This window comes from Xiphophorus maculatus, chromosome 16 (genome assembly GCF_002775205.1).
Source record: "Xiphophorus maculatus strain JP 163 A chromosome 16, X_maculatus-5.0-male, whole genome shotgun sequence".
NCBI classification, from domain to species: domain Eukaryota; kingdom Metazoa; phylum Chordata; class Actinopteri; order Cyprinodontiformes; family Poeciliidae; genus Xiphophorus; species Xiphophorus maculatus.
Genome location: NC_036458.1, coordinates 21,506,944 through 21,526,254, shown reverse-complemented (window position 1 = coordinate 21,526,254; position 19,311 = coordinate 21,506,944). Strand labels below are relative to the sequence as shown.

The 19,311-nt window shown below is 40.7% G+C and overlaps 3 protein-coding genes across 12 annotated transcripts in view; 1 reads left to right on the top strand and 2 right to left on the bottom strand.

Moving 5' to 3' along the window:
• The window catches only part of LOC102229415 (protein Wiz), a 34,394-nt gene extending 26,138 nt beyond the window's left edge, over positions 1-8,256 (bottom strand). For 4 of the 8 annotated variants that reach the window (XR_002754090.1, XR_002754091.1, XR_002754092.1 and 1 more), the window contains exons 1-6: positions 7,275-8,256; positions 6,605-6,782; positions 6,339-6,525; positions 5,540-5,615; positions 1,541-1,689; positions 29-1,465 (exon numbers count right to left, since the gene is read on the bottom strand). Coding sequence is in view for 5 of the 8 variants with exons in the window: in XM_023348530.1 (XP_023204298.1) it covers positions 29-1,465; positions 1,541-1,689; positions 5,540-5,615; positions 6,339-6,525; positions 6,605-6,712 (1,957 nt within the window). In the remaining 3 variants the exon portion in view is untranslated. Of the gene's footprint in view, positions 1-28; positions 1,466-1,540; positions 1,690-5,539; positions 5,669-6,338; positions 6,526-6,604; positions 6,783-7,274 lie in introns of those variants that run through there. The other 4 variants (XM_023348532.1, XM_005802823.3, XM_023348534.1 and 1 more) reach the window with 4 other exon arrangements.
• A 1,754-nt stretch (positions 8,257-10,010) lies between these two features.
• Positions 10,011-14,387, bottom strand: LOC102222267 (N-acetylmuramoyl-L-alanine amidase). Its single transcript, XM_005802795.3, has 5 exons — positions 14,230-14,387; positions 12,011-12,826; positions 11,699-11,909; positions 11,327-11,621; positions 10,011-10,099 (listed from the first exon to the last, which is right to left on the bottom strand). Exons 1-5 carry the CDS (start codon positions 14,294-14,296, stop codon positions 10,097-10,099), a joined length of 1,392 nt encoding a protein of 463 aa, XP_005802852.1. The 5' UTR covers positions 14,297-14,387; the 3' UTR covers positions 10,011-10,096.
• Positions 14,388-16,431: 2,044 nt separating this feature from the next.
• trappc5 (trafficking protein particle complex 5) lies at positions 16,432-19,052 on the top strand. Of its 3 annotated transcripts, none has more exons than XM_005802796.2 (3): positions 16,432-16,534; positions 17,402-17,677; positions 18,554-19,052. In XM_005802796.2, the coding sequence occupies exons 2-3, from the start codon at positions 17,408-17,410 to the stop codon at positions 18,848-18,850; spliced, it is 567 nt and encodes a 188-aa protein (XP_005802853.1). In that variant the 5' UTR covers positions 16,432-16,534; positions 17,402-17,407; the 3' UTR covers positions 18,851-19,052. The 3 variants fall into 3 exon arrangements, with proteins under 3 accessions (XP_005802853.1, XP_005802854.1, XP_023204355.1); XM_005802797.2 differs by having other exon boundaries at positions 16,440-16,534; positions 17,405-17,677; XM_023348587.1 differs by having other exon boundaries at positions 16,464-16,529.
• The last annotated feature ends 259 nt before the right edge of the window (positions 19,053-19,311 follow it).

The window sequence follows — 19,311 nt, the reverse complement described above, 5'->3', positions numbered from 1 at the left end:
AAGTGAGTGCTCTACCCTACAGCCTCACCAGTGTTGTGCAGCTTCCTTCCCACAGGTGAGCTTGCCTCTCGCAGGGATGGCTTAGGTTCATCGCAGAGATCACGTTTCTGCTCTTCCGCTTCACTCCCAGGCAGCGTGACATCATCTGCCTCACAATCAAACTTTGACCGATCAGCACAAAGCTTCCCTGCTGTCCTGAACCTCCTGTCGGCACCGCGGTCTGATGTCGTACTGTCCTCGGAGGCAGTGATGTCTCCCTGGTTTGTAACGGGAGCAGCGTTGGGCGGAGAGCCGCACTCAGAGAGGTAGCGGCAATCTGGGGCTAGGTTTAATATTTGTGCATTAGACGTTAAAGACTGGCTGGCCTCATTGTCCTCCTTAGTTGACATCTTCCCAGGTTCTCTCAGTACTTTCTGACTGGGGTGCGGGTGGAGGATCTGCTTCTTTCTCTTGTGAATCTTGGAGTGATTAGCCAGAGCCTGGGACGTTCTTGTGCTGAAGTTGCACTCGGTGCAGACAAAGCGACGGCGGTGAGCCGCTGCTGGGCTTCGGACTGAACTCGAACTCGGGGTCACAGAGTCCACGTCGATGACGGCAGGGTCTGAGTCCTGAACTGAAAAAGAAGCCGTGGACACAAGAGGAGATTTCCCCATATCTCCGTCTGACATTTCGCCTGTATATTGCGCAACAGTTGGGTCAGTGGACCCATGCCTCACTGCTCTGCTCTCCAGTGCGTCAGATTCTTTTGCCTTTTCGTTTTCGTTCAGTTTCTCAATCTCCTCCAGGATCTTGAGACGGGACTCCTGGTGCCTTCTTTGGTGGTCGGCCAGCGCCGGGCGGTTTGGCAGGTTCCATCCGCACTCGGCGCATCGCAAGCGGCTGCCTTTGCCTGAACGCCTGCCTCCGCCTGGGGAAATCTGGCAGTGCTCAGTCATGTGCTCCTGCAGGTGAACCTGCTTTTTGAAGTAAATGCTACACTCCACACAGGTGAAGATTTCGTTACCTGCCCCCTGCCCGCTTTCCTCTGCCTCTACTTCCTTCCCGTCATTGTCTCTGTACTTTGTCTCGCCATCGTCAAAGCTGACTTCCTCAAATTCGTAGACCTCTGCCGCTCGACTGAGCACCGCTGTATCATCGGTTTTAGATGTTTGAGGGCTCAGTCCTTCCGACTTGTGGGTTTTGGGCGATCCAATCCCAGAGAAGGGTCTGAGCAGCGCCCTCTTTCTTCTGCACCGCTGAATGAAAGTGCAGTGAGCCCATGGAGCAGGAGGTGGACTCTCTGGGTCGGAGTCTCCAGGGAAGGTGTAAACATCTCTCTCAAGCTCCCTGGCTTCATTTCCCTTGGGCTTTGTCTCTCCCTCGTCGCTGTCAGCCTCCTCCTCCTTCGGGGAGGCTTGCTTTGGTTTTCTTTTGGACAGAAATGGCTCAGCAACCTCGGATACACTCCAGACTCTGTTATCTGCTGCTGGGAAGAAAGCACGGCAATTCAGATTGATGAATAGAGAAGTATCAGATTCGCTTTCTACCTTATGGTACTCACATTCTGTTTGGCCAAGTCGACTTGTATTTGGCTCCTCTTTGTTTGTGCTCTCATTGTTGTCACTGCGCCCCTCTGCAGGGGTGGATGTGTCAGTCGTACTACTGAGGGAATGCAGTTTCTCAAATTCCTGGTCATCCTCACCATCAAGCCTATTGGAAAGGAGAAAATGACATGGCTTTTGAGAAGACGGAAACTGCGACTAGGCACTCTCTGTCATTTCTTTCTAAGGGCCACCGCTACCAGCAGGAATACTATAGTCATGAATTTAATGCTGCCCACCCTATCTTCACCGTTTGATCCAATGACATGGCGTATTAAAATTAGTGCTGTCAATCGCTAAAAAATGTTTTAAATCACACTCATTGTGATTAATGCCTTCTTTGTAGGCTTGAAGTATAACTATACGCTCAGTTGTGGTCGATCCCCATGTGTCAAACCCAAAGACACAGAGGCTTTTAGGTCAAACTAGGTAGTTTGATTAATCTGCATTATGTAACAGTCACACACTAAAGTGTGTTAGGTGTGGATGTTGATAGCCCTAAATAAAATCCAACATCCAAATCAAATAAAGCACACTTTTGGAGGAAACGGATCAAATACAAAGTTGAGTAGAAGTCTAAAATTTATGAGGTCTCCTTCTCTGGAGTTTAAAGAAAATAATTTTATGGCTTAATTTTCGGTTGTAATACCCGCTGCTATTTAGGGGTTGAACAATTTGTAGGGATAAAGGAGAGGAATTTGAAGAAGGAACCCGGGCACATCTGAGTCCAACACCAGAGATAGAACACTGAAAGGTGCTTTACTTTGGGTCAGAGGATTTTGCTTATTTTCAGCGAGCTGACATGCATTTATACTCTCTATCCCCTCTGAATCTCTATTGACTTGAGGGATTTTGGTTTTCTGTTTCAACAGTGGTTCTGTCCCAGCCCAGGTTGTTTGAATGTCTCGTGGCCCTTTTCAGCTCTACTAGACTCTACACAGTTCAAGTGCTTTTACTTTAGAATTGAGTAACAGCTCCAGTGGGTGGAGACATCATAGGAGGGCGACCACAACACGATCTGCACGCAACACAAACACAATGCAACAATATAGGACATGGAAGAAATGTTGCACATTCTGCTCAGCCAGTGGCTTCTTTTTAGTCTCATGCCAATGTAAACAAATACCAGCGTCACAACCAAAAACATTTTTCCCAACGGCTTCTTGACCCGGTGATCAGTCCTGGTTCCAACTCGTTGAATAAATTTTCTTGTTTCTCTGACTCTTTAGTGCCTGAGCCTCAGTCAGACCTAAGCTATTCTCAGGCAGCCGTAACTTCCTGAAGAGGAGACGTCACAAGGACTGATCAGCCAATCAGAGAAGAAATTAGGGAAACATGTGGCAACGCCACACTACACAGCCAATTAGAAAATTTTAATCTATTATATTATTATGTTATACTCGACTACAAAATATCTCATTGCCTGAAGCAGTACACATTTAATACAATTATTTTTGAAGGTTAGGCAAGGTAATTAAAACATACATATCTGGAAGATTCTATGATGCAGTCTGCAAGGAAAATGGAGTAATTTTAACCAGATCAAGAGTCAAGTTGAAAACAGAATATAGCAAGGTGTTTTTAAATTCTGAAGTTTTTGATTGTCAATCAAACTCAGCATCTCTGACCTCAGATACAAGCAGATGGTAGTGAAAGTAAAGTGAAATCTTTCGTCTTCAAACGCTTTTGAAGATTCTCTGGTCACTACGTACAGAAGAAACGAACACGAGTAGCGTTAGCAGCGCAGAGACTAATGCTAACTAAGGCAACATTTCTCGGGAAAGTTGTAGTCTTCAGAACGGTTTGGTCCGGATTGTAGATTTGAGTGTCTGTTTAAACTTGGCAGCACTGCCAAAATAAAATGAGGTTTAAATAGTCAATAAAACATATGAACTGAGACACAATTTCCTGCCAACCTCCATAAAAACAGCCTTGGGGGAGAAATAAAAAAGCTTGCATTTATATATAAAAATCCTCTTTACTTGTATGGAATCTTAATGAGATTCTGTTTCAGATTTTAATCAAAAACCCATTATATTAAAAAAAAGTGTAAACCACACTGAATGTATCAACATTTCTCTCAGAAAAATTTACATTTTCACGAGAAAACTGTGACTGTGCCCAAGTAATTAATTCATGCAAAGAAATCAACACTGATTCTGCTTCATTAATTCCAGTATTGGACGTTGAAATGACAATAAAACTGTCATTTTTATTGACACAAGTATTGAAAACTAAGACGAGTTGCAAAAAGGCGTAGACTAAAAATCATCATAGGACTAAAAATAATCCAAAATCCGTCAGTATTAAGAAAGTAATTCTGCCTTCTGTCAGTTCACATTAATACTAGCTGCTTTAGTCCCAATTCATGGCCTAGAGCAAATGTTTCTTATTACCAAGGTATTGCACAAGAAGGGTAAAAGCAAAGACTACACTCAAAACCTTTGCAACCTAAATGTTGCGACATACTGATGGCATTGGTTGCAAGCCTATTTCTAAACCTCTGAATGTTCCAGTGAGCACTGTTGAGGGCATAATTTGAAAGTGGGGGGAAAAAATAATAATTTCACCATAAACCACCCACGATTTGCTGTTCCTAATATTTCTAAAAGTCTGAAGTCAAACAACTAATCAGAAAAATTGTCCAGAGGGCAAAGACTACTCACAAAGAGTTTCAGTAAAGAACGGAATTAGCATTTATAGTTATTTTAATGTACAAAATAAGTAATTAAAACACAACACTCAAGACTAAGTCCATTGAAAGTTTGCATTTGAAAGATTATACACCAGTCAGATGAGACAAAAATGTATTTCTTTGGATTCTTTAAAAAGGCAATGTACCAAAGACATAGCCAAAGAAACTAATAAAACTGCTTGAAACACTAGACTTGAATCCAAATTTAGTTTTATGGGAATAATCAGTCTATTGAAAACATTACCACATTCATACAGTAGTTGCACTGACGTTACCATTACTACAAAAAAAGTTTCTAAATGCCATTCCACTTTATTACATATAAAATCTTTTATATATCCTTTAAATCTGGGTCGATAGTAACAATCGATATTTATTTCCTTCTTACTGCTGATTGTTTCTGGAGGTGGGAGGGAGGTCAGCAGTATTGTAAAAACAAATTAAGGTGTCAAAAGGATAGTGAAATATATAAAATGTATATGATATCAATAAATATTGGTTATTGGCCATAACAGCAATATTAATATTCCATATTGATATTAGCACACATTTTCCAATCGGTGCAGGCCTTGTTAACACAACCAGTAATAATTTTAGAATAAAATTGTAAAATTTTATTTTAGAGTTTAAGCATTTACTGTGTGCTGCAGAACATGCTAGCTATGCAGCTGGATCCCTTCTTAATGAAATTATTTCAGCACATATTCATAACTTTGCATACTTCTAACACATCTACGCAACAGAAAATATCGACAACTAATGAATTTGCGTGCGCACAATCATCTCAATGGGCTTTCATAGTCACACAAAAAGTAAAAACAACCCATAGCGGTATGGATCATTGTTTTGGTACAGTTACGCCTCTTAGCCTAAGATAAATCACCAGCAGAAAAGATCGTTTGGTCATTTACTGCGTATTTTCCAAATATGCTGCATTTCATATGAACTCAGAAGTCGCTTTGTTCATAAACACTGTTTGTAGACTGTTTATTTTCATTTCTGGTGATTTATATCTCGTTGGTAATCTGTCACAGACTAGAAGTCGAGGCAACGGACAAGACATTCCAGTTCACACATTCCATGAATTTAGACATTGGACTTCATAACACTTCAGACAATTTCAGTTTAAATAATCATTGTAGAAATCTGACGTAAAGAGAAAACCGTGACTTCCCCTTTTGGTTAAAGATTGCCAGATCTTACGTAACATCAGTTACCTTGTTTAACCTCTGATAGCTGCGTGAACTCCCAGCCCCCTCCTCACCTGAGTCCGGCTGAAGGAGATCCCGGGCTGTGGGTGGCCAGACCGTGAGGGTTGGAAAAGTTCTGGAGCTCCTCCTCTGACAACATCACAGCAGAGAGAGCACACAACCACAGAAACATCACTTCACGGCTTAAAAAGACAAAAAAAAAAAACAGTTAAAACTACTGATTATACTCAGGTTGCAACTTGAAATAACATCTATAACAGTAAAAAGACAAAAACAATAAGTAGAGATGCACCAAACAGGCTTTTTGAACTACTGACAACATGTCTCTGAAATTCCAAGCAAACATTTAGTATTTATTTGCAGAAAATGAGAAATGGTCAAAATAAAGAAAACGATCCAGTCCTTTCAGACCTCAAATAATGCAAAGAAAACAAGTTCATATTGATTTAGAAAGAACAATACTAATGTTTCAAAGAGTTCAGAAATCAATATTTGGTGGAACAACCAGCTGGTTTTCAATGGGGTTCAGTGCAGTGGGCTCTTCATTTTTTCCAGAACTGTATGTATATATGTGTGTATATATATATATATATATATATATATATGTAAAGCGTGACAAATTCCAAATTCTAAAAAAGTTCAGGGTGTAAGTACACATCCCTGCTGACTCCCAGTTACCAATAAATCAGTGGGAAAAATTTCCCAATTTCAGTTCCCTGCAGATTGATTGGTGCATAGCTAATGACAAACACACTGATGTTTTGAACTGTTTCTAGCTGTGTTGCAGACTGCTGCACTTTGGTGCTATTTTGTAGCTTCTGATACATCTTATAATTGTTACGAATGTGTTACCATCTAGAGCTTCCTTCTCTGAGTCCGAGTCCCAACTTAGAGAGGAAGGAAAGGCTGAGGACTTGAATCTCCTCTGTGCGTCCCTCTGTGGGTCTGCGGCCGCCCGCTCTGGGTCGTCCTCTCCATCTAGCCCCCATGCGCAGTCGGCCGTCATCACGCCGTCGCTCAGATTTGGAGAACATGAGGACTAGTTCGCACACACACGGATCAGTGACGGCTGTCTGATGTTGGAAACGACATCAACAACGAAGAGGCGCAGGTCTTACCTCTAAGCTGCAGCTGAGGAAGTTAGCGGCGGTAGGATTTTGTGCTGAACCGTAGGATAGGGGCCCATTGCTGGTCCCTGGGGTTAGGGGCTGCCCATCTGGCTCCATGGTCCCCCAGAGGACAGTATGGAGTCCCACCGGCAAACAGCTTCCCTACATTGTGCAACTTCTTCTGAGTCTGGAAGCACAAAGTCAAACTTAACTTTTTGTTTGTTTGTCTTTCACTGCAAGAAACTTTTGTGCTGCAGGAATGTGCATGCATTGATAAATAGAGCTGCAAATAAGCATATGAACAATAAAATCTGCAGAATCTGCCTGGTCCTGTTCCCCCAGCTCCAGTTTTTTCGTGCCGTCTGACCTATTTTTAACAATATGTCTGGTATTTAAGAATCAAATGGGGCGCCCAGATGGTTACATAAATAAGTGGCCTTTATATTCAGGCCCATGTCCTCCCCTTGCCTGCTGCCCCCTCTAGAAAGGCAGGGAAACGGATCGAGACGTCCCCTGGGTTTCGCCTCTGTCGCCTCCGAAGACGTGGCTCGTATCGATCCAGGCGGTCAGGTGATTGGGACAACAACACATCCGTGCAGACTTAAAAAAAAAAAAAAAATAGAAAAAAAAAAAGAAAAAGAAAGAAACTGCAGCTGTTTTCTTAAGAGCGACTACTCACTGAAATCGGCCTGGTTTTGCGGGTCGCACAGCGAGGCTGACGCCGTCTTAAGCGCCGTCCGTCATAGTTTCTGGGCCGGGATCCGGAGCTTTACGAGCCGCGCCGATGCTCGCTGGAGGCTCCGACGTGCTCCGCGCAGACCAGCTCGCCCCCTGGTCTCTAGTTGCCGCTCGGGTTTTTCGATAGGATCCCTCCTCGGAGGTGCCAGGCGGAGGACTCCATGTTATTCAGCTCGCAGGCACGCCACGGCAGCGTGCGTAACGTCAGCGGGGAGGGCGACGGAAAGAGTTGGGAGAGGAAACCCACCGGGGGGCGACTTTAATTAGTCAAACTTTTACAACTGTAGGTCTTTACACAGATTATGTGATTAGATATGTTACGTGCGTCTTTATTCAAATGTCAGGACGAATATTTTCTTGCTGGCGAATAGCTATAAAGTTAGCAAACCTAGCGTCTAAAGTGATGTTTCTTATTAATGTGGATTTTTTTTAGGTGACGTCAATTGTTAAACTCTGTTCTTCCACATTATGTTGAACTTATAACATGTATCTCATATATTGTAATGTAAGTACTCACATATACACATTGTTGGACACATATTTGTCCCTCGTTTGGCGAGAAAAGCATCTGCTACGTCTGTTTTTGTCGATAAATTCGTTTAAAATAAGTACAGGCTGGAAATCAATCAACGTCTGATTATTAGTCGGTGCGTTGGCTCCCCCTACTGGCCGCCGAAGAGGCATAGCTCCTTTAATACATGTAACTACAAGTAAAAGTCATGTTTTAAGGGAGTTCGTAAACAGTGGCGGTCCTTGCAGGAATAGCGTTCAGGGCGAAGGCCTCTTTCACCCACCTCAAACACAACACACACACACACACACACACACTTCATAAATAAAACCATCCATCCATTTTCTTCCGCTTATTCGGGGTCGGGTAGGAGGAGTGGGGGGGGTAGCAGCTTCAGAAGGGAGGCTCAGACTTCCTTCTCCCCAGCCACTTCTTCCAGCTCCTCCGGGGGAATCCCGAGGTGTTCCCAGGCCAGCCGAGAGACACAGTCCCTCCAGCGTGTCCTGGGTCTTCCTCAGGGCCTCGTCCCGGTGGGGCGTGCCCGGAACACCTCACCAGGGAGGCGTCGGAGGCATCCTGACGCCTCCTGAGCCCTTTCTGCAATTAATAAAGAACTCAAATATTTTATTTGAAGAATAAAATGGAATAATTAATGGATCTGTATATCTATAATTCTGCTATATAATATGTATGATATAAATATGCTATGTGATCTGCTTTTTCTCTTCTCCTTGTTCTAGCAGTAAAGTAATAGGTAACTAGAAACACACATATATTCAAATAAAAAACGACAGGAAAAAATAAGAGAAAAGTACATCACGCTTTTACAAGAACACTGAAGATTAAGTAAGAGGATTAGGGCTGCTGGTGAGGAGAGGGGGGATTTAATTTAGACTTTTTTTAATCAAAACTTTGAGGAAAGAAGTCAGAATTCTGAAAATCATTTTTAAAAAGTTATTTGTTTTGAAATTCTTTGGTTGTTTTTTTTTTCTTTTTCCAGTTGCGCTAATTATCTTCTGTAGGAAATGTACCAGCAATGAGCTAACAGGAAATGTATTCTAAAATATGTACTTGTTTATTGGTGAAATTGTGCGGCTGTATATTTGTGCTTATTAGGCTGTGCACAAAAATACAAATTAATGGTTTTGCATTCAAAATATCTTCACAATTCAAAATGCTTTAAGTCATACAGGTTTGACATCATTATATCCAAAAACTTAATTTTAGTGCTACAATAAGACTCATATCCTTACCTAATTTCATTTGGTCATATTTAAATATGCAGAGTTCAAGCCAATGTGTGTAGATGGTGCCATCTATACGCAGAGGACATAAAACTGACACTATGGTGAGACTTGTGTCCATTTAAATAAAAATTTTTGCACATCTGAGCATCAGCGGATGTGCAGATCGGTGTAGTCTGAGCCAAAAAGTCAATGATAACAGCAGCAGAAGCGCTGACGGAAAAAGAAGTTTGCATAAGATACAAGATTTCAACACGGAGTCAGCTGGGAACGTTTGCAACTGTTGTTATGATAGTGCAATCAGTGGAAGGCCGTACAAATGTTTCCAGTGCCGAAGGTTTGCCTAGGAAACAGACTGTCTCCTCTCTACGACGCTGAAAAAGGCAGCAGAGTTTTTTTTTTCTCATGAAAACATCAGCAACGACCGGGGGGGGGGGGGGTTGATAGAAAGCGATCCGCTTAGAGGAGGCAGTAATTCATCTGTTATAACAGGAGACATGTTGGTGCAAGTCTTGTTAAGCTACGTTTGGGAATGATTATAGTAGCTCTGCTGCCTCAGGAAAGGCTTTGATTCTATCGCATCATATGGTCTGAAAAAATGGGATTTGGAAGGACTTTGAATTTGCACGAACAAAATAATGACATCCTGCATCTTTAAAGAGCTCGCAATTGCCCAAGCAGTTTCTAGAACACGGTTTAGTCACTTCTGGCCCTGTAGGATGTGGGTTTCCGTCTAAAACTTTACTGGATAAAAAAAATTAGCCTTTAATATTTAAGCATTTCCTTAAAATACCCCATAATCATCAAGGAAATCCATAAAAATCCATTTCACATAGGAGGCCCTGCCAAAGTGCTCACACCCATTGAATTTTTCATACGTTGTTTCATTTTACATGTTAGACCAGTACAAAGAATTACATGATTAATAGGAGCAGAAAAACTCTTTATTGTATGTTTCTTTTGTCTTCATTCTTCAGCTTCCCAAGCTCATGGTTTTTGTGTCTTGACTTACTGTAAAGAAGAAAGAAATGTGTAAGAAAATATAAGTAAACGGAACAAATCTTTTACTTTTAAGCAACACTGTAAAAAACACTTTAATGAACGCTGCATTCGCGAAGACTTTATGACACGAATTGTGCAAATGTGAAGGAAATATACAAGATTCTTAAAACTATGGTGCGACTTCAAAACTAAGCAAAGTAGAAAAACAATCCAAGTCCTCGTGTACAAATATTTTACAATGTCTCTCAGTATAGTGAGATTTGGAAACTTCAGTATCTACTGAGATGTTTAAGAGCTGCGGCATGAAACAGAAACAAAACATTGTGTCCGAGGAATCGATTCTCTTGAGGCAACCTTGAACTTTTGAGTCGGCTCACTCTGGTGAAGAGACGTCCAAGACTTCTGTAACTAATGTTTTAGGGCTTTGAGCCTTTGAAGTGAAATAGTTTTAATAAAATTCCAATGGACAAATAAAGTAAATATCATCCCAGAAGAATCTATATCATTAACTAACTTTAAGTATGAAGGAATAAAGTATAGAGTTGGCTTTACATACACAGTACATTCAGACAATAAACCAATAATGATAAATATCGCAATAGACATGTCGTCAACTGCAATAGATAATACATCTTGTACGATATTCAATAATTTCACTGATCTCCAATCCATAACTGCACAGCATTCTGGGAGATGTAGGCAGAGGAAAGAGTTTAGCCACTCAACCTCTCAAGGCCAGCTAAGCTAGGTCTGTGGCATGAGCTAACTCACTCATTGATTACCTAGCAACAACTTGGGTAACTTGCTATTTAACATTTTGCCACCATGCCTCCTAACTGCGTAAAAATAAAAAACAAAAGTGTGAAAACTGAGGATAAAACAGCAAAGAACACGTCACCAGACTGGTAGTATTTCATAAACATAAAAAGGAAAAACTAACCAATAATTATTAATATTGACTGATGTGAAACTCATATGTTGTTATACGTTTATCATCCAGCCCTATGCCACATTATTCTGATTTTTATTTGTGGACATATAAATAACTGCTAATTGATCAGCTCTAGCTTATGTGGCTTTGGTTACTAACAACTAACCACTTTCAAGACTCATTTCTAATGCAGTTAAAAAAAAAGAAACCCCCGCAACCATTATGTTTTCAGCTTCATTTCTTAGAGCTTGCACGTTTCCTGTTCCTAGAGACACTACTTAGTATAATGGAGGATTCCTACGTACCCCAAAGTGTTCCCAGCCACTGATTTCTTTGTAGAAGGCGTCTCCTGGACAGGCTGTGCTCACCACATCTCTGTGCCCTTTCAGGGTGTAGGAGGACACTAGTCCACCTCTGTCTACTGCACAGGCTGCCAGCTGATCTCTCACCAGACTCATGGCATGCTGAGACGGCAGATTGGTTTGGTAGTTCCCAATAAAGGACACGCCGTAGCCTCTAGAGTTTTGTCCGGAGGTGTGGGCTCCCTGGATGTTCCAGCCCCGGCCCTCGTAGATGTACCCGTCAGAGCCAGCAACAAAGCTATGAAAGGATTTCATTGTAAGATTAGTTCCAACCTTTGGCATGCAGAAGTAATCTTATAATGCTGTGGAGTTTACCTATATCCAATGTCATCCCAGCCTCTCTCTTCTTGGTGGTAGCGCTGCATGGCTCGCATGTCCGCAGAGCATTTCTCAAAGGTCAAGCAAGGCTCGTTTGGTGTGTCGGTGTGATGGATGAACAAGAAGGGCAGAGGCAAGGAGAGGTAGGTGGGTGTTCCTCTGTACGGCTCAGCGCCCCACGTACATCGAGAAATGATGGGCGGGCAATCTATGAAGACATAGTAGGCACTAAATGTTTACTTACAACATTCTTTTGTGTTCTTGAATTCTTTCAAATCTTTCAGTTTGTTGGTCTGATCTCATGCTTACCCAGGTACATCTGAACAAACTCTTTTATTGCCTTTCTCACCACAGCCCGCAGCTTCCTCTTAGTCTCCAACTTCATCTCTGGTTGTCCTGTTAGCCTTTGTTGCAGTTCCACGGTCGTCATCGTCTTTTTCATCAGGGGAGAAGGAAAGACCAAAAGTTGGAAGTTCTCCCTGCGACGTTGACTGATGAGACGTGGGGCACTGTCCATTCCCTTCCTGTCCAGTCGGTGGCTATAGTACTCCTTCAACAGACTGCTGAGCTTGAGAAGACGACTGGAATTGGCTGAAATCTCCGTCCCCAATATCATGCCGTCCATTCTTCCGTTGATCTGAGCTGTTGTGAGCAGATTTGGTTTGCCGGAGAGCGTGAAGACTTGAGGAGACGTTACGTTGTTCCAGCATCCATCAGGCCCGAGGAGATGTGTGCCCGAAGAATGACGTCTGAAAGAAACATCAAGATCTTTGGCAAAAGTGAGCTGGAAGTGAGCTTGACGTTTAGTCTTGAGGAGGCCCGCTTCGATGCCCAAGAGGAGCGGTGCGACGGTTACTGTGGTACCGTCAGGGGTCAGAACCACGCCTTCTTCTTTGAAATCTTCCAGCACCCTGTGATGCACAGCCTTGCGAAAGTATTCAGAGAGGTTAGCAGGCATTTCAGATGCAGCTTGAGCGTCTGGAAGGAAGTGTCGGATGAAGGCATCATTTAGGCCAGCTGCTCTGCGCAACCTCTTCAACACAGTAGCTGGATCTGAGCCAGGGTCCTCATCTTCTATCTGCTTTACAGCCCTGATGAAGTCTTCCATGTGGTATGAAAAGGAGGCTGGAGACAAAAACATGTCTTTCACATATTAAAATAAGCACCTTTTGATGACCATCAATATGGCCTCAATATATTGATAACCATCAATATATTGAGAACTGAACTGAAGTTCTCTAAAGACGGACGCAGTTAGCTAGCAATGTCCTGGAGTAGCTTAACACCGGTCTGTGAAATGGCTACTTAGCTAATGTTAGCTTGTTGTTGAACCCTTTTATCTCTTGTTCCAGAAACAGTTTTCTAACTATATTATTACTATAGCATATGCAATACAATTGGTCAACCTTTCTGATAAAGACTTTTCTAGGGGAAGGCAAATATCCTACTAATGGGACAAACTAATTTGACTGAAAAACACATTTTTTAACATGTCTTTTAAGTTTTAACACTGGATACTGACTAAACTAAAAATAAATAAGTTAAATATCTTTTCCAAGTTTTAAGATTGAATGCGATGGTCTTGACAAAAACTAAGATAAAGTATAATTTCCCGCAAAAATAGACGCTCTAAAGATGTGTTTTAAGTTTGAACACTGAATGCTAACTAAAGGTGATTTGTTCTTTTTGAAATAAATAAATAAATACATACATAAATGTTTTTAATAGCTTTAAATTGAAATAGTGGATGTTACTCTTTAAAAAAAGAAACTGAAATCTTAACAATGAATCTTCCTGCATGAAGCCATTTCTGGTCAATGAAACTAATGAACACATTTACAGTAAGTTTCTTTAAAGTTCCACTTTTGGGCTGTCCATAATGAAACAAAATCTGACAGAAATCATTTTTCTGGGGTCAGCAAAATGTTCTTCCTCTGTCTGAGGGAAATAAGGCCATTGACAAAAATATAAATACTGTATAAATCATTGTCTAAAACCTCACAGGAAAAAGAATAGAGGTGAAATCTGGTCAGATCAGAATCCCAAGTCTTCAAGAAAATGTCGTTGAACATTTTATAACACTACTTAAAAAAGTAAAACTAAAAAAATACAAATACGTGTGCAATAGACTCATAGAGAAATTATAATTCTGACTTTGTTCAGGTGAAGGCTGAAAAACAATACTGGTTATTCCCAGCATTAGATTAAATAGTAGGAAACTTTTAGCTTCCAAATCAAACTCTGGGTGAGTAACAGATGCCCTAAGACGCCTAACATAATTTTAGAGGATTATAATCTTCCCAATCATGTTATTTTTAAGCAAAGCTGACCTTGAGTTTTGCAAAAAAGAAAAAATTTAATTACCTTAACACAATCATACACTTAAAAGTGTTTTCCTTCATTATGGATCAAGAAATAATAACGAATGAGCCAGAGACTGATTTGATCACAAAACAGTGCGTGTAAAAAAAATAAATGAAATTTAAAAAAAAAAAAAGAAAAAGTGAAAAGAAGCAGATAATGTTTACCTTCTGCATACTTGCTGACCAGCAGAACCAGAAGAGCTAGGGTCAGCTTCCACCAGCCTTTATCCATCCTGAGCCGTGCGCACTTTGAGGTCCAGGCTCCAAATGCGCTCACCTTGGTTGTTTCCCTCTCATTTATAGATGTGGCCGCACGCGGAGTGTGGTTATGCAACAGCCTCGCGCGCGCTCCGGATGGATTATGTTTACTATTAATCCGCCGATATAAGCAACGTGGGAAACGGTCACCTGTGAAACGAGCCACGGGCGTCGTTCTGAACTGAGCGGCGGGGAAAACAACACAGCTGAGTCCAGCTTCTGTCACAACGGACACGGACATTGAGAAAGTTGCCATTTCTGTCATAAATCTCAGTCTGTGTCGTTAACGTGGCCCCGCCACTGTATAAATTAGGGCCGCTCCTCTCTGAGGCAATAGTTTTTGCTCTTGTTAATAATAATAATAATCGCTGGGGGATGCAAAGGTTGCCTGCAAAACCGAGGAAGTTCCAAAATCATAAATCGCGTGTTCCGGTGTTATGGCTGATTTGTATTTGCGCACTAATCAGATGTTCCCTCCGCAGCACTGCGACATTAGCGAATGTGCAGAAAACCCAGAAGTTCCGCGAAGATTGTTAACGCACCGGCTTGAAGAGGAGAAAGGGAAGTGCGACGTTGCCTGGGTGATATGTAAAGTCCATCTGTCTGTCAGACGGATGTCCGTTTACCGTAACCCGTAACAACGTGAACGTCACGACACGAACAAAGCGACGTTTATGAGAATAAGCTGAAAAACATAAACATGTAGGGAAGTTTTATTGGCATTTTACGTGATAAACCAACACAACTTATTGTAAACTGGATTTAAAAATATATACAAATACTGTACAAGAAAAATCTGGAGAAAGAAATCCCCTTGCTAAGCTATAAGAAGTTAGTCTGCTACAGGCCATATAAGGAAAACTGTACATTTTAAAAGAAGCTGCTCTGATTAGCCGAGACAAAAATTGGCCTGCATGTAAAGCATGGTGGTGGCAGCGTCATGCTTGGGAAAGAGTTCACCTTCCAGCAGGACAACGACCCTAAACATAAAGCTAGCTAAATAGACGCACAATAGGATGGCTGGGAGGGACACAACTGAGATGATAAAAGGGCTCAGTCAAAGTCCAGACATAAATCAAAAATGTGCAAAGCTGGCAGTGAGGACACAAATGGAAAAATGGGGCTGAATGGAAATATATGCCACACCTTTCAGATTTTGGGGGTTTGTTTAAGAAAACAGACTGTTTTACTTTTTCTTGAGTAATATATAAAAAAAAATTTAAAAACTATAAATATATATAAGATTTTTTTTTTATTCAAATGTCTTCAGGATCAGTGCTATTTTTAAAAAATATATAAAAAGCTCCTATATTTTCACACCAATCAGTCAAATATCTACAACCAATATGTTTTTTTTAAAAAAAATCTGATAATCATATACAGAAGTGGGTGCTAATTACATTTACTCAGTTACATACTTGAGTAGCTTTTAAAAAAAGTACTTCTAGGAGTACTTTTACTACATTCTACTGTTTACTTTTGCATGAGTAACATGATGCTACCACTACTTTTACTTGAGTAAAATGTCTGCATTCTCTACCCACTCTTACTAACTTCTGAATGAAGTACAAACATAGACACAAACACACACCTGGAGTTAATGTTAGAGCGAGACCTCTTGTTCGTGTTCTATTGCTATTTTCTGTCTGCTAAGCCTGTTGGGTCATTTAGAGGTCACGGTAAACGCCATACGTTGCCACTGAAAATACTTAACCCAGTTGTAACATTTATAAAACACCTATTTTAACGCATTGGTTTCATCACTTTTATGTTGGAAAAATATATTTAGAAATGTTTCCCCTGCCTGAATTTGTTATTTTATTGTATTATTTGAATATTTTATATTATTTTTAGCTTAGCTTTAAACCAGCAGAATACGCATAGAATTTTAAATTGTCTGATTTACGTAATTTTAAATTAATGTTAATTAACACTTAATCTTTGTACCAAATACATTTATACTCTTACTTAAGTAGTTTCTTGGATGACAACTTTTTGCTTTCACTTGTGTGAAGTGATGCACTAAGTCTACTGGAGGACAGATTTTGGTTAATGTATTCACCTCTGATCAATAAAAATAAAGCGCATCAAATTTGTTTGGCTCCCGCACACTAGGGGGCGGCATACAGTTAAACTCTAATACGTCACGACAACAGGAAGAAGAAGAAAACGGGAAGAAACGCTTCAACGTAGCTGTTTTAGCTTCAGTAAGGTGCGTTTATGTCCTTAAAACATTATTTACACTTAAAAAGTTTTGAAAGCTAATGATGTACTATACGTTTTTCGAGGAGTGTATGGTTTTACCTCTGGGATATATTTATAATTAGAGGTGTTATTGGGCTATAGCTAGTAGCTAAGCTGCTAATAGCTGTCACCGACCAGCGGGTAGATTTAGGTTAAACCATAGATTTAAGTCGAGTCGTATTTTAACATTTTAGGTTGTTTAGCGTCTAACTCGCAACTGAAACCCTAAAGTTGCCATATTTGTGGTGATTTTTGCTTTTTCCGATGTGAAAATGCTGTTCCTTATTCCTACAACTATTGTACAAATGAACTATCATCCTGTTTGAATTCTTGGGGTTTACGTAACAGGACCAAATAAAATTAACCTGCTTTTTCCAGCTCTAGATTCTACTCGCTCATTATTTTTGATACAAAAGAAAAATTTAAAAGCTGTCTGCTCCATTCAGCAGCAGACAACTTAGCTCGCGTTGCTAAGTGAAGAGGTTCAATAATTTATTCAATTCAAAAGTACTTATTGATCTAAAAGGGAAACTAGATGTTTTAACTCGTATTAATCAAGATTCTTCAGAGAGTTGCTGTAGATTCTCATGGTAGTGGGCAGAAATGATCTCCTGTAGCAGTCTGTATTACAGTGAATCTGAAAAAAGCCTCTGACTAAAGACAACCAAGTTAGTGAGACTTTCTGTAGATGACACTAGAAGACCAAAATAGAAACGTTTGATATAATGTTCAGCGAACTAGCAAAAAGATGTCAGCAGTTACGTTTCGACTTGCGATGCACCTCAGTTGGTCGCCGTCATTGAGACCTAAATGTTTGGATGCCGCCATTCTCCAGCAGGAAATGGACACGCGGTTCACTCGGGGAAAGTCCACCATTCTGGAGCGACCGCTGAGCCGGCCCAAGACAGAAGTAAGCCTGAGCGCCTTCGCCTTGTTGTTCTCGGAGATGGTCCAGTACTGTCAGAGCCGCGTGTACTCGGTGACGGAGCTGCAGACGCGCCTCGCCGAGATGGGTCAGCGTGTGGGGGCCAGCATGCTGGACGTGCTGGTGCTGAGAGAGAAGAACGGGAAGAGGGAGACCAAAGTGCTGAACATGCTGCTCTTCATCAAGGTCAGTTGCTTTTTTAAACGTGGGTTCGGATTGAATTAGGTGCAGACCGGGGTGATTAATTAGATTTTTATGGTTTTTGAAGATTTAATTTTTGGAAAATGTGGATTTTCTTTGTTTTTTTATTTCCACCAATGCACTTCTTGGGTTTCCATCGTTCTCAGTGATGTCAGCACGCTCAGAGCCGCCATCTTGTTTGACAACCATGTTTTAAAACTTCTGTTTATTTGGATTTTGAATTCATGCCACCTATATTACCACAAAATATTAGGGACAGGCTACGATTTTCTTCTTTTGTTTTTTTTTTATTCAGAAAAGGAAGTCATAATATTAGAAGAATACAGTTGTAATTGTAATACAGTTGTAAAGTAGCAATATGAAAATGTTTGAGAAAATTAACCAAAAATTAAAATGACGAATGCTGAGCATCTTGTGAAGTTATACGTTGGTATAAGTTATACAGGTGATACTGAATCTTTTAACACATTGGCATCAAATTATCAGTCACAGAACCAAACAATCATACAAACAACTGAGTCCATTTCGAAGGAAGAATTACACAGACAAATCCTGATAACTGAGCTTTTTCTCATCGTAACGACTTTGTTCTTGTAATTTTTTAAATGTTTTTTCTTGTAAATGTCTCCTTTTGCTAATTTTATGACTATATTGTCCAAATTAAACTTTAAAGATTCTTGACAAAAATAAAAGGTACTTTTTGAAAATATTTCCTGCCATTTGTAATTATCGATTAAAAACTGGGTCTGGTGTCAGACCCAGTCATTTTTTTTTGTTTGTTTTTTATTTTTAAGCCACATCACCCCACCCTTGTTTGTCGGTCTCTATAAAAATAAATCAGATTTCTCTGTCTCCCTTCAGGTTAACGTGTGGAAGTCCTTATTTGGTAAGGAGGCCGACAAGCTGGAGCAGGCCAACGACGACGACAAGACCTATTACATCATAGAGAAAGACCCGCTCATCAACGCGTACATCTCTGTGCCCAAAGAGAACAGCAGCTTGAACTGCGCGGCCTTCACGGCCGGCGTGGTGGAGGCCATCCTCACACACAGCGGCTTCCCCGCCAAGGTCACCGCTCACTGGCACAAGGGCACCACGCTGATGATAAAGTTTAACGAGTCGGTCATAGCCAGGGACAAGGCTCTGGACGGCAGATGAAGACTTACAAAACAGAGCTGCAACGGTTCTGATCCAGGAAATACTCTGATCCTGGTGTGCAGAGGTCCAAAGCTGATTAACTGATGTGATGTGAAGAGACGAAAAGAAGCGTTTTGTTGATCATCTTTAGTGTGCTGTACTTATTTTCATGTGTGATTGTTTGTTTGCATTCTGAGTCTTATTAAACATAAAATAAATACTACAATGAATATTTTACTTGATTTTTTTTTTAAGCCAGACATCAAATTTTAATAATGTGCTGTAAATACTTTTTCATGCTCCCCACATCATGCATTGCAGATATCTTAATACTTCACATGTATCTCAATCAATGTTTGGTACCAGTTGTCAATTGATCAACCAGCATCAGTGAATAGCTTTTTTTTTCTTTACAAGTCAGTAAATACATTTTTAAAAAAATCACGATTTTTAGTTTAAAACTGCATCCTTAAGAAAATAAA